At 38.7% G+C, this 14,431-nt stretch overlaps 1 protein-coding gene across 3 annotated transcripts in view; it reads right to left on the minus strand.

Moving 5' to 3' along the window:
- SLC9A7 (solute carrier family 9 member A7) overlaps positions 1–14,431 on the minus strand; it is a 161,599-nt gene that overhangs the window by 65,486 nt on the left and 81,682 nt on the right. For all 3 annotated transcript variants that reach the window (XM_084790040.1, XM_084790039.1, XM_084790038.1), the window contains exons 4-5: positions 12,933–13,009; positions 10,566–10,678 (exon numbers count right to left, since the gene is read on the minus strand). In XM_084790040.1, coding sequence (XP_084646166.1) covers positions 10,566–10,678; positions 12,933–13,009 — 190 coding nt within the window. The remainder of the gene's footprint in view (positions 1–10,565; positions 10,679–12,932; positions 13,010–14,431) is intronic.

Here is a 14,431-nt window from a genome sequence, read left to right on the forward strand (position 1 = left end):
TCTTATAAAACCCTATGAGGAGGCTAATATTACCAATACTCTCATTTAAGGGTTGAAAAAAAAACCCAGACTGTACAATTCATGAGCTGCTCTGTTCTTCAGTATTGAAATCCTCCAAATCTTAGTGATTGGTATAAAAGAAGGTTCATTTCTCAGTTATATCATATGCCCACTGAGGACTACCATGATGGGTGGGGCTCTGTTCACACAGGTACATTGGGGATTCAAGACACTGAAGAATGATGGAAGCAAATAAAAATGAACAGTGCCCAGGGTTGGCAGTCTAGGAGCATTGAGACCTGGGTCATCAGACTCTATCAGAGAGGGTCTTAGAAGGAAACAAATGGCACACTAAAATAGCAAACTAAGAAGAGCTTTATAAGGAGGTTATTTATAAAAGTGTGGGAAGAGTACAGGGAAACCAGTAGGGAGAAGTCAGTGCTTGCAGCTGAAAACAAGGAACTTTCATCCACAAGCCTGAAGGCGCCAGGGCAAAGAGTAGTTAGCAGAATCCGGAGCTGTGGGGACTGGGCCACCTGATAGGAAAGATACAATTGATCTGCAGGATCCCTAGACCTCTATCCTCCTTCCAGTGGCATTCACTGTGGACAACTTTGGGCATATTCCATGTAAGTCAGCCTTTTGGGGCCAAGAAAAGGGAAAGGATGGCAGGTAAATGTGAAGGAACAAGCAGAAGGTGTGCAACAGTTGTCAGCCGCTGAAGAATTCAGCACACAGCAAAGTCTAAAGATCCAGTGGACCAGTTACTTTGCTCATGCGTATCCATGACCCAAAAAGCACAACTTCAGGAAGGAAATGTTTATTTTGACTCATGGTTTGATGTAATATAGTCCATCATTGCTGTGAAGGAATGGTACCCAGAGCATGACGTGGCTACCTACATTGTGCCCACAATCAGGAAACAAAGAGAGATAAATGCTGGTATTCAACTGACTTTTTGCTTCTTTTCCCTGACTAATCAATCAAAAACTTCAGCCAACAGAGTGGTACCACCCACATTCAGGGAATGTCTTAACACCTTCCATAAATCTACTCTGGAAACACCCTCATAGGCACACTTAAAAGTATTCTTTTTTAATGCCCTAGTGTTTCTTTTTTAATAATTTTGCTGCCATTATCAGGATTGTAACTATCAAAAGATTAAGACCTCAGTCTCCAAGACGCCACAGAACAGATTCCCAAATCTGATGATTAAGCAAACAGCTATATATGGTAGCTCACAGCTATAATCCCAGCATTCAGAAGGCCAAGGCAGTAATGAGTTCTAAGTCATCCTGGGCTACAATGAGGCCCTGTCTCTAAAAGCAAACATTTGGCATTCACACAACTAAACCAAAATATTATTAGTTATTCACCCCTACACTAGTTTTGTACAGACAATATCTCTGACACAAAGCCTAAGTAATGACTTCAAGGCCATTTTTTTGTTAATACAACCAAGTTTTCACTTGGGCCTGTGCAGGTGCCTAGTCTTCCCCCACACCACACTGGTACTACCATTTTCTAAACATACATTCCATGAGGACTCATAAAGATAGATTGCACGTGTGTTTAGACTGCTGATTACTTCACATCCACCCACATTTCTGCACGTCTTAAATCATCCTGCTCCATAAAGAGCCCCACCCCGACCCTCGAGGAAGAGGATATGAGGCTTGGTTCTCTCACCTCCATCCTCAGCTGCCCAATGACTAACATTCTGTTTCACTGTAAGCAAAATGGACCTCGTGGTTTTTTGTTTCGGTGCTGTTTGGCTTTGTTTTGTTTTAGTACCACCCTCTAACACTGCACTAAGGTTTCAATCTCTTTTATGGCCTAAGTTTTCCAACAGCAGATTTTTAGGAGGCTAGTAAAACACTTAAAGCATCCTACATTCCAAAAAGCTATCCATTCAAAAGGCAGTTAAAGCTAATGTCTAACAAGTTTAAACTTCTAATTTTCTACAAACTTTTATTTACATGGACCTCTTACTGTGGCAGTCTTCAAAGGCCAAGTAAAAATGATGTAGCATGACAACGTCTTTCATTGTTTTATAGCAGCAGAGATACATTAAAAGGAAAATAAGCAGCTATATGGATAATATGGGGAAATGAGCCTTTTAGCCAATGAAGTGAAGGAACGCTTAAGTGACTACTGTTCAGAAAACAGTACCTGTAATCTTTATCACACTCACCTATTACTTGGTGATAGCGCTAATAAGATGATGATCATAAATCTACACACAAACATCAACAGTAATGTTCAGGCAGCTTAACACCTTTCTCAGGTTTATGAAGAATCTATTTCTCAATCGATTCTCCCTTGAACATAGCCACAGACAGCTTAACATTTAAATAAAGCTATCTTCAAGGATGGTTTTTCGAAACATGCTTGAGTAATGAGGATCTTTTCCTTACCTTTTAAACAAGCATAAGGAGAGCAGAACTCTCTGAATCAGATGTGCACAGAGGCCAACATAATCAGCAAGTGTTATGCTTAGCACTTTGCATGTGTGACTGCATTTAATTTGCGCAAGAGCCTTAGAAATAGGAACCATTGCTTCTACCTTATAGATGGGGATGCAGACGGGAGAAGGGAAAGTTGGACCAAGCCAGGTGATCAATGACTGCCTTAATTAGAGCTCAAGCCAAAGGCATGAAGACTCCACATCTCACCTGCTTTTCACAAACCAAGTTGCCTCAAGCAGTCAATCCTTCTACACTAATTTAGAGTGTCTATGACACTATATGGAAGTAAGAAAGGCTACTGATTTTGAACATTGAGATTCCTCAGAACTACACAATGTCTAGCACCACGTTATTCAATGTGGAGACCACTAATTATATGTAGTCACTTAATTTAAACTTATTAATATTAAATGGAATCTAAAGCTCAGTTTTTCAGTTTGTAATGCCCCGCATTTTAAATGCTCAGTAGTATCACATGACCAGTGGCTACCATATTAAGCTGAGCAGACTATAGAATATTCTTTGCAGAAACGTCTGTGGAATAACAGTAATCTAGATGACCCACAAGAGGAATGTCAAGTGGGAAATACCACTATCTTTAAGATTACTACTGTTCGGGGTGTAATAGCATATTTTGCTCATCAAGAAGTGTGTATACCTCCATTGTTAGGATGAGACCAATTCATATATGCATGTGCAGCTTTTGAAAACTGCATTGATTAATTGAATCCATAGACATGGATAACAGACTTGTAGTCGTTGACTTTAGAGAAATTAATAGCTGATAGACTGGGGGAACTTTAAAAATTTATATGTACAATGGAACTAATAAACATCATGAAGCAAATGGACCTAACCAATATCTACAGAGCATTTCACCCAAGCAAAAAAGAATACACCTTCTTTTCAGCACCTCACGGAATCTTCTCCAAAATTGACCATATTCTTGAAGCAAACCTAAACAGATACAAGAAAATCAAAATAATCTTTTGCATCTTATCAGACCACCATAGATTAAAACTGGAACTCAACAACAAAAGAAACAGAAAGCCTACAAACTCATGGAAACTGAACAACTCCCTACTCAATGACCTCTGAGTAAGGGACAAAATAAAAAGAGAAATTAAAAACTTCCTAGAATTCAATGAAACTGAAGCCACAACATACCCAAACTTATGGGGCAAAATGAAAGCATTGTTAAGAGGAAAGTTCATAGCACTAAGTGCCTTTATAAACTGGAGAGATCCCATTCTAGAAACTTGACAGTACACCTGAAAGCTCTAGAACAAAAAGAAGCAGACCACGCAACAGGAGCAAATGGCTGAAAATCATCAAACTCAGGGCTGAAATCAATAAACTAGAAACAAAGAAAACAATTCAAAGAATCAACAAAAGCAAGAGCTGGTTCTTTGAGAAAATCAACAAGACAGACAAACCCTCAGCCAAACTAAATAAAAGGCAAATGTAGATTAAAAAAAAAATAAACAAAATCAGAAATGAAAAGGGAGACATAATGACATACACTGAGGAAATCCAAAGAATCATCAGGTCTTACTCCAAAAGCCTATATGCCACAAAATTTGAAAACCTAAATGAAATGGACAATTTTCTTGATAGATACCAACTTCCAAAGTTGAATCAAGATCAAGTAAACAAATTAAATAGTCCTATTTCTTCTAAGGAAATTGAGGCAGTCATCAAAAGTCTCCCAACCAAAAAAAAAAAAAAAAGTCCAGGGCCTGATGGATTCAGAACAGAATTCTACCAGACCTTCAGAGAAAAGCTAATACCAATTCTCTTTAAACTATTCCACAAACTAGAAAAAGACAGAACATTACCAAACTCATTCTATGAGGCCACAGTCACCTTGATACCTAAACCACAGAATGACGCCATAAAGAAAGAGAATTCCAGACCAATTTCTCTTATGAATATTGACACAAAAATTCTTAATAAAATACTCGCAAACCGAATCCAAGAACACATCAAAAGTATCATTCCTCATAACCAAGTAGGCTTCATTCCAGGCATGCAGGTGTGGTTCAATATATGGAAATCCATCAATGTAATTTATAATATCAACAAACTGAAAGAAAAAAAACCACATGATCATCTCCTTAGATGCCAAAAAAGCATTTGACATAATCCAATATCCATTCATGTTAAAAGTACTAGAGAGAGCAGGGATACATGGCACATACCTCAACATAATAAAGGCAATAATCAGCAAGCCGATAGCCAACATCAAACAAAATGGAGAGAAACTTAAATCAATTCCACTGAAATCAGGGATAAGACAAGGCTGTCCACTCTCTCTGTATCTCTTCAACTTAGTACTTGAAGTCCTAGCTAGAGCAATAAGACAACTAAAGGAGATCAACAGGATACAAATTGAAAGTCAAACATAAGTGACCCCTAAAATTCTACCAAGGAACTACTATAGCTGTAAACACCTTCATCAACATGGCTGAATACAAAATCAACTCAAAAGGGTCAGGTAGCCCTGCTGTATACAAATGACAAACAGGCTGAGAAAGAAGTTGGGGAAACTGCACCCTTCACAATAGCCACAAATAATATAAAATATTTTGGTGTAACTCTAACCAAGAAAGTGAAAGACTTGTATGAAATCAAGTCTTTTGAATCTCTGAAGAAAGAAATTGAAGAAGACATCAGAAGATGGAAAGATCTCCCATGCTCATGGATCGGGAAAATCAACATAGAAAAATGGCTATCTTACCAAAAGCAATCTATAGATTCAATGCAATTCCCATCAAAATGCCTACACAATATTTTACCAACCTTGAAAGGTCAATTCTCAACTTCATATGGAAAACAACAACAACAACAACAAAAACTCAGATTAACTAAAAACAATCCTGTATAATAAAAGATCTTCCAGAAGATTCTCCCTGATCTCAAGCTGTACTACAGAGCAACAATAATAAAAAGAGCATGGTACTGGCATAGAAATAGGCTGGTTAATCAATGAAATCAGATCAAAGATCCAGAAATAAACCCACACACTTATGGACACTTAATTTTTGATAAAGAAGTCAAATTCATACAATGGAAAAAGACAGCATCTTCAACAAATGGTGCTGGTCTATCTGGATGGCTACATGTAGATTCATATTTATCACCCTGCACAAAACTTAAGTCCAAATGGATTAAAGACTTCAACATAAAACTAGATATACTAAATGTGTTAGAAGAAAGAGTGGGGAAGAGCCTTGAGCTCACTGGCACAGAAGACAACTTCCTGAACAGAAAACCAACAGCTCAGGCTCTAAGATCAACCATTGATAAATAGGACCTCATGAAACTGAAAAGCTTCTGTGAGGCAAAGGACACTGTCAACAGAACAAAACAATAGCCAACAGACTGGGAAAAGATCTTCACCAACTCTACATCTGACAAAGTGCTAATGTCCAAAATATATAAAGAACTCAAGAAATTAAACACCACCAAACCAAATAACCCAGTTAAAAATGGGGTACAGAACAAAAGAGAGAATTCTCAACAGAGGAATATCAAATGGCTAACAAATACTTTAAAGAAATGCTCAACATCCCTAGACATCAGGGAAATACAAATCAAAACAATTCTCAGATTCCATCTTATACCTATCCAAATGGCTAAGATTAAAAACTCAAGTGACAGCACATGCTGGTGAGGACATAGAGAAAGAGGAACACTCCTCCATTGCTGTTGGGAGTGAAAACTTGTACAACCACTTTGGAAATCAATCTGGTACTTTCTCAGGAAACCGGGAATAATTCTACCTCAAGACCCACCCATACTACTCCTGGGCATATACCCACCATACAAGGTCATCTGCTCAACTATGTTCATAGCAGCCTTATTTGTAATAGCCAGAATCTAGAAACAACCTAGATGTTCTCAACTGAAGAATGGATAAAGAAACTGTAGTACATTTACACAATGGAATACTACTCAGCTATTAAAAACAAGGAAATCTTAAAATTTTCAGGCAAATGGATGGAACTAGAGACAATCATTCTGAGTGAGATAACCCAGACCCAGAAAGACATATGGCATATTCTCACTCATAAGTGGATGTTAGCCACTTAATACAGGAAAACTACATTACAATACAGAGACTGGGCCACCAACCAAGGACCTTGTATGATGTGGACCTAGACCTTCTGCTCAAATGTAGTCGCACAGTCTCCTTGTGAGTACTACAATATGGGGAGTAGGGACTACTTCTGATATGGACTCTGGGCCCCCGACGTTGATCACTTCCCCCTGGCAGGCTGGCCTTGTGAGGCCACAAAGGAAAAGGATACAGGTAGTACAGATGAGACTTGATAGGTTGAAGTCAGAAAGGAGGGAGGGCTCCCCTTTCTGAGGACAAGGGGAAGGAAGGAGAGGGGATGAGGGAGGGAGCTATAATCCGGATGTGAAGAATTTAAACTGCAGAACAAATAGGTAATTAATATTGCTAATTCCAGTACATGGGAATAGCTCTGAGACTGGCTGAGACATGAATGTCTATGCATAGACAATGTTTCTTGTTAGTTACTGAATCCTGTGATTTATTACTACATCTCATTCTTCATATGGCATGAATAAACACTACAGATGTCTTTTTCTGCTCATACAAAGCGCAGAGAAACAGCCTTAATTGTTCTGTGCATCATGCATTTATAATTTTAAGACTATATAATGCTTGTGAGAAATTATGTTTCCAGAACAGAAGAACAGAACATTCATGCTGTATTAGACCTGGCAGGATACATTCCTCCTAGCATGCTGGACACTGACATCCTGCATCTTTCATGTTCCAGCACCAAGTGCTTCAGTTGCTCTTCCTCATGAGAATAAGACAGCTCCCAGGACAGCTTTGAAAAAAGCTTCTGATCCCAATTGGTCTAGCATTTCAGACTGCCTCACATAGGACTCTAATTAAGCCTGGAATTTCTCAACATTTAGAAACTGGACCACAAATGTTATTCATAGCTTGTTTAACCATTTATCCAATTTTGTTTGGGCCCCTACAAAGGTATTACTCATCCCAAATCAGCCAGAAGAAACCTTAAGAGAATGATGCCCCATTTCCCTTAAAGGAAGTTAGGTAGGTTTTTGGTTGCTTTCTTGAGCTATAGATGTTTATGTTCATTGGGAGTTGGTTATACGTTATTATTGGTCTTATTTAGAGAGAAAACAAGGTTAGACTCAGAGATGTCTCTCTTTTCCTTTATATTTAATTCTTAGGTTTAGAGATGGGAGTGGACAAGAAAGAAGGGGAATATAGAAATATATAGGGATAATAGGACAAAAAGTAGATTGGTGAATCTACTCCTCAACTTAATGCCTTAATTGTTACTCACAAGGTTATTTTTAATTCACCGGTATAGAATTTTATATATAGATGCGAAATAAGTTTAGTTTTTGATACATTGGCATAGAATTCAAAATTTAAGATTATTCTTCACATATATTATATATATATATATATATATATATATATATATATATATATATATTCTACCCTAATATGAAGTATTGTACTCCTACAGCTCGATTAGAATACAAGGTTTACTTCGAACACTTTGAAAATGCTATTGCAAAAAAAAAAAAAAAGAAGAAGAAGAAGAAGAAGAAAGAAAGAAAGAAAATGCTATTGCAGGCTGTTTAGAATAAGTAAGTTATGCAAGTTAATTGTTAGTGGATCAAATCATGGTCATATCAATTGCTAGTCTATTTTTAGCATAAGAATATGCATCCTATGAATAACAGATAGATATGATTCTATAGAAAAACATAAGGTAAAATAGTTAGATAAGGTCTTCAGAAACCTCAGAGACATGTAGAATATGGCATTTAAAGATGTTTTTATTATTCTAAAGATTCATTGGCAATTATACAGGTTAAATCCTGGCAACATCCAGCCTACCTCAAAGAAGATAATGAGCATCAAAAACCTCCTTATGGAGTTTACTTCAAATGTGGCAAACAAGCCACTGGACAATATGTCCTTGTTTCTACCACAGACAGAATTCTGCCTAAAAAAAGGACAAGCTTGGATGCAGGCAGAATCGACAGCCAAATTCTGCCAAGACAGAGTAAGCAAGTCCTCAATAAGTCCTGCCTCACAAATATGTCTGTCAGATATACTGGGCCAGAAGGCTGAAGATGATGGTCTAATGTTATACAGAGTTTTGGATGACAGCTCAGGCAGCAAATTGTCTCTGACATCTCATTTGGGAAGTTCCTAACCTGCACCCCCTGTATACTCAGGTAATTAATTGTATTCCCTCTCAAGTCTCTGATGGGGTTGAAGACCTGATAGTTTAGTTTTACAATTAAGCTCAGTTGTTTAGGAGTTAAGATATTTTTAGATCTAGATAGATGTTTTAAGTTGATAATGACGAGATAGGAGAGATACTGATTTTCATTCAGAATCTTAGACACACCAAGATAGGAAAGATGTTTTCTTCAAGGCTGCCAAATACAAATAGCCAAGACACTATGAATGTAACATTTATATAATTCCTGATTGTTTCATGGTTCTTCTTGCTGTAGGTAGTTTATTGTATAAATGTATAATAATATAAATATATATGCAAAAATAAATTAAAATAATAAAATAAAAATTTTTAATTATATATTTGCATACCATTGCAATACCCATATTTCAGGAGATCCCTGCATGTGAATCCGTAGTAACTGGAGTTATAGATGGTTGTGAGCTACCATCTGAGTACTGGGAATCCAATCTGAGTCCTCCACATGAGCAGCAAGTGCACTTAACTGCTGAGTCTCAAGCCCCTGCTCTGCTTTATGCATTCTAAGTTGGAGTTAAACTATCTTGTTTGCTTTTGAGGTGCCAGTGGGGGAAGAGCTATACATTAACTCTACTTTTAGGAACCGGTTCATCTAACACTTGAAAACTACAAGATAAGAGATTTCCAAAAATTTCATCACAGGGTAGTCATGGAAGAACTTTGCATAAAAATGCTTACAAGTACAACTGTTTCCATTAAGAAAAATCATTATTTAAACCAAATTGTGTGTTTCCTAAAGGAAGATGAAAACGCCATGCTGAAAAATAACACAGTATAAAATTATGTCCACATTAGTCATTCTAAAATGACAGACAAGAGGGAAATAAAGGTAGAGAAAACTCAAGTGTCCTTGAACAGAAAATTCGCTAAGCAACCTTAAAGGGAAGGCATGCAGTATAGAAGACATGCAGTATGCTGTGCCATGGATGACTTGATGCAGCAGGATGCTAAGTAAAAAGAGCCAGTGAGAAAATGACAACCACTCTACGATTTCATATACACAAGAAAATTATAGTAGTTAAATTCATGGTGGCGAAAAGGAGACCGGCAGTTGCCAGAAGCTGGATAGTAAAGGAAAGTGAGCCTGTTGTCATATGAATTTAGAGAGTTTCAGTCGCAAAAGATGAAAAAGTTCTAGAAATTAGTTACTGAATGAGGCAATACTTAACACTACTAAACCATATGCTCAGAGATTAAGATGTTACATTGTAAGCTGTGAATTTTACCACAATAAAAACAGTAAGAAGGTATATTAGTTACTTTTCTACTGCTATAATAAACAAATGACCAAGGCAATTTATAGAGTGAAGGGTTGATTAGGACTTAAGGTTCCAGAGTGATGAGTCCATCACCATTATGGCATCCCCAAGTAGCAGCAAATACCAGATATAGTGTCTAGAACAAAATAAAAGCTCACATTTTAAACCACAGTGCAGGGAATGAATGAACAATGACATGAGGCTTTTAAACTCTGGCATCCCATCTCTAGTGATGTACTTCCTCAAACAAGGCCACATCCCCTAAGCTTTTCCAAACAGCACCGGCAAATGGGGACCCTGTACTTGAATGTCTGAGACTATGGGGGATATCTTATTCAAACTACCACAGAAGGGAAACATATGTTTTCATTAGAAAGCTTAAGTCTGTCAGATCTAACTACTATTTGCTTCCTCCATCATCTGTTAATGCGTTAGCCTCTGGACTGCAACACAAGTCAATGACTGCTCTGAAACTTATGGGCTAAATAATATAGTAACATAATGATCAAGACAAATCCAATTACCTGGGTCAGTGGCAGAGATAATTGCTCCAAAAAAGAGACAATCCGTGTAGTAAAATTTATCAGACAGCTGGCCCACAATCTTCATGAGTTTCACCACCCCATACATAAGATTTCTGTAAGATGGTAGGTAAACAGTGTCAGGGATAAAAAAAATCTTGCATACATATAAGCAGAGCACTAGGGTGCTAGAATGTTATACTTTCAGGGAGACTCGGGAAAACAATAGGCAGCTTTTATGGTTGGACACTTACTAGGAACCTACGCCAATAGAACTTTGGCACCAAGGAATAGTTTGTGGTTATTGTTATCTTGCAGAAGCATCTCAATATTTCTCTGGCTGTTGTTGCTTTTCTGTGTGTGCATCAGAATGGGGCACTGAGACAGAGTCTCATGTAGACCAATCTGTAGACCTTGGCTAACGACGTAGCAGAAGATCATGTTCAACTCTGATCCTCTCAAGTATCGCCCTGAGCTCCTGAATTTCTTTCCTCTGCCTCCCAAATGCTGGAATTCCAGGTGGAGACCACCACCGCTCAATACTTTATGCATGTTAGGTAAACTGTACCAACTGAGTTACAGTCCCAGCCCCTGAATATTTCATTCTTAAAAGTTCTCATTACAACTATAGCAACTGTGAGGTATGGTATTTAAAGAGTCATAAGGGGGTATGGGGAGAGTGGAAGATACAGCCTGAAATAATGTATAATAAATCACCATAAATGTAGAATTATGAGATAGTTTATCTCAAGTCATATAAATTAGGGACCGCATGAATCTGGAGAGACTGATATCACCTCATTAAGGACAAATTCCAAGACGCTCCTTTTAAAGAACAGAAGATCCCTGACTTTATCTTTGCAAGTAACTTTTAAAGTCCTTCCCATATTCAGAGTTGCTAGTGCAATTTTAAAAGCCTAGTATCACCTTTCTGTTGCAAGACTCCACTTAACCTCCCACATGGCCTTTAGTCATCAAATCCGATCTCCTTTTGGTTATGAAAGTTTCTCGGCTACTGCTTCTTTCTGATGGCTTTGGTAATATTGAGCAATGCTGGTTAGAAAGTTTGCAGGCTGCTTTTTGTCTACCTTTTTTTTCCTCCAGACCAAGGAGGCAAAGTGCCTTTCTCATCACAGATCTCAAGGATATATACTAATGACATGATTTGTAGTGTCTTCCATGTTCTTTGCTTTGAAGCTACCTTCTTCTTTCCCTACTTTCTGTACCACACACTTTATAAGAAGTCACAACATACAACCCACCCAGCTAGGTTAGAACGAAAATCTGGGGTTGATAGGACTAAGTTCTACCTCTCTGAAGGGGATATATCTATAACACTTATCTATAATTTGGCGCAGGAAATGTGTCTCTTCTCATTTATTTCTTCACTAAATCATATATCTCCATGAAGACTCAGGAATATTTATTTTATACTCTATATGATAATCTAATAGAAGGTTATTCATTTTGTTGTGTTTCAGTCACTGGTGGGCTCTGGCTATAGTGAATGAAACTTCCAGGTTGGCCTTTGAGTTTCTTTGACATGCCTTATAGTTTTGTTGGACCCTAGAGTCCACTCGGGTAGCGGGTCGTCGCGAGAGACCACTCGAGAACCACAGTGTTGATGCAAAAGCACAAGGTTTATTGCTGACGCGCGTCAGGGGACCTCAGCACTCACTTGAGAGGCGGAGGCACCCCGAGTCACTGTTACAGGCTACTTTTAAAGGCTAAAACCGCAAAGGTTAGGAGGGGCTGTGTGCCCTATGTTAGGATTGGCTCTGGTGGCCGCTGGGGGTGCTTGTCTAAATGTTATTGGCTATTGCAGGGGTCGTTGGTCTCAGGGGCTATTCTTGGCAAGGAGGGGTGTTGGGGAATTTCCAGATGGTATTTTTCTGAGAATTGTTTACCTTAGTTGAAATTGTTTATCTTAGTTGGCCACCTTGATCTCAGAAACTGAAACTGGCCTTCAGTTTTTCTGAGTCACTTTCCCAAGCTTGTCTGGGTCACGTTCCCAGGCTTAGGCTGAGAGAGAGAGAGAGCCTTACACTTTATGGCTGTCTGGTTTTTGAGCATTTCCTTACTCTTTAGTATTAAAAGATCCTCCATCTTCACATAAAGTTCCTGTTCCAGCCCTAGAGTAAGAGGTTCTTTCTATCAGAAATTATGATCTAGTAATTTTAGCTAATTTTAATTATTCTAAATTTAAATTTAATGCTCACATGTATCTAATGACTGCTGTACTGGACAGGATAACTGTATCCTAACTGCCATCCTCACACAACATTAATATATGGCTTTGTACATGATGCTGACTAATCTCATTCCTTTGGGCAGTAGGTTAGGCTGGTTATACAACAAAGAATCACTTACCCAATAATGAAGCAAGAAACAGCAGTCCCCAAGAAAGCATAGGCGAGAATTGATCCAAGATTTCTGAAAAAGTGTCTCTGAATGAAACAACAAGAACAAAAATAGAGATTATAGTAATTCTTGACAGCAAGCCAAAAATAAAAAATAAATCAAGCATACAAACAAAAAAGAAACCTCACATTAAAAGCTCCTAAAACCTGGTATTCTACACTGTTTATCCATCTAGTAATCTCAAGGATCACTCCTTATTGTTCTGCATTCTGCAGAAGCTGGACTTTGTCCAGCACTCTCCTGGAAAGCTCAGGCCCCATGGAGCACCAAACTGGAAGTGCATGCTTAGGGCAGAAAACGATGAAGTGCTGGCTCAAAGGAGCTCAGGGCTCTGACACCTGAGCCAGATGTAATGAGGGCCCAGCATGTCTTAGGCAAGTTAGTGGCTACTTCATGAGCAGCCCATAATGGAGGCTCTCTCAGAGCTCTGAAACAGAGTGGCAGCAACAGGAGCCGGTTTTGTTCCGGCAGACAAAATGGCTGCTGCTTAAACAGCCAGCCACTTTCTCTCCCAGACAAGCACTGTGGTGGGTGGAGTGGCATGAGAAAGATGCCTGCAGCAATCAGCACTGACAAGCCACCAGTGAATGGTGGAAGCTCACAGCAGCCAGCAGAATGTGGCTGATGGACCGGCAGTAAAGCCCAGGGTCCAGAGATGAATTCTTTAGGGAGGAGGGGAGCCCTTCCTTCCCCCCAGAATAAATAAGAAATCTCAGACAGTCATGGGGAAAGGCTGATAGTAGTATGTTTGTTTCTTGTGAAATCAGAGACTTACAAAGTTTGGGCAGTGGAAGGGGTTTTTATGGTGAATGTGTTTGATTCGCTGGGGCTAGGGGAGTCAGGGATACTTAATCTACTTATAATAAGACAGCCCTATTAGAAGAGGGGGAAAGCAGTACTTAACTATCCTATGGGTGGAGGGGGGGGGAGAACTCTAGGTATGGTCAAAGGTCATTGGCTGAAAGACACCAAGATCATTATCTAGGGTGGGTGTTTCCAGGAATCCCCAGGTGCACTCTAAATAGGCTTCTTATCGGGAAAGGGTCAGCCTGTAATCTCCCTGAGAGCTATGTGTTGCTCCATCTTACACCAAGCTCAGAGGCTGTCTAGAAATGCCAGAGTTAGACTTTAACAGAAGGGTCCCACAACTCCTAAATAATGCCATTCAGCCTTAAACATTATGATTTTAAAATACCCTCTGTACTATCAATCACTGAGAAAGTTATCAAAACTTCATAAATTTCAGACAAAATAATTCTGGCTAAGTATACTAAGCTGTATTAACTGTTTACTCCATGATCGTGATAGCTACTTCCAGTTCTAGTGGGATCATAGAAGACCATTAGAGATGTAATTGTGAAACAAATAAATGGCGAAGTGTCTTCTGGGAAGCTCTCTACTGAATTTGATAGTGGGAAACAGACATATCCCCTTATATTCATCTGGTT

Source organism: Acomys minous (assembly GCF_964271855.1).
Source record: "Acomys minous genome assembly, chromosome: 7".
Classification (NCBI taxonomy): Eukaryota; Metazoa; Chordata; class Mammalia; order Rodentia; family Muridae; genus Acomys; species Acomys minous.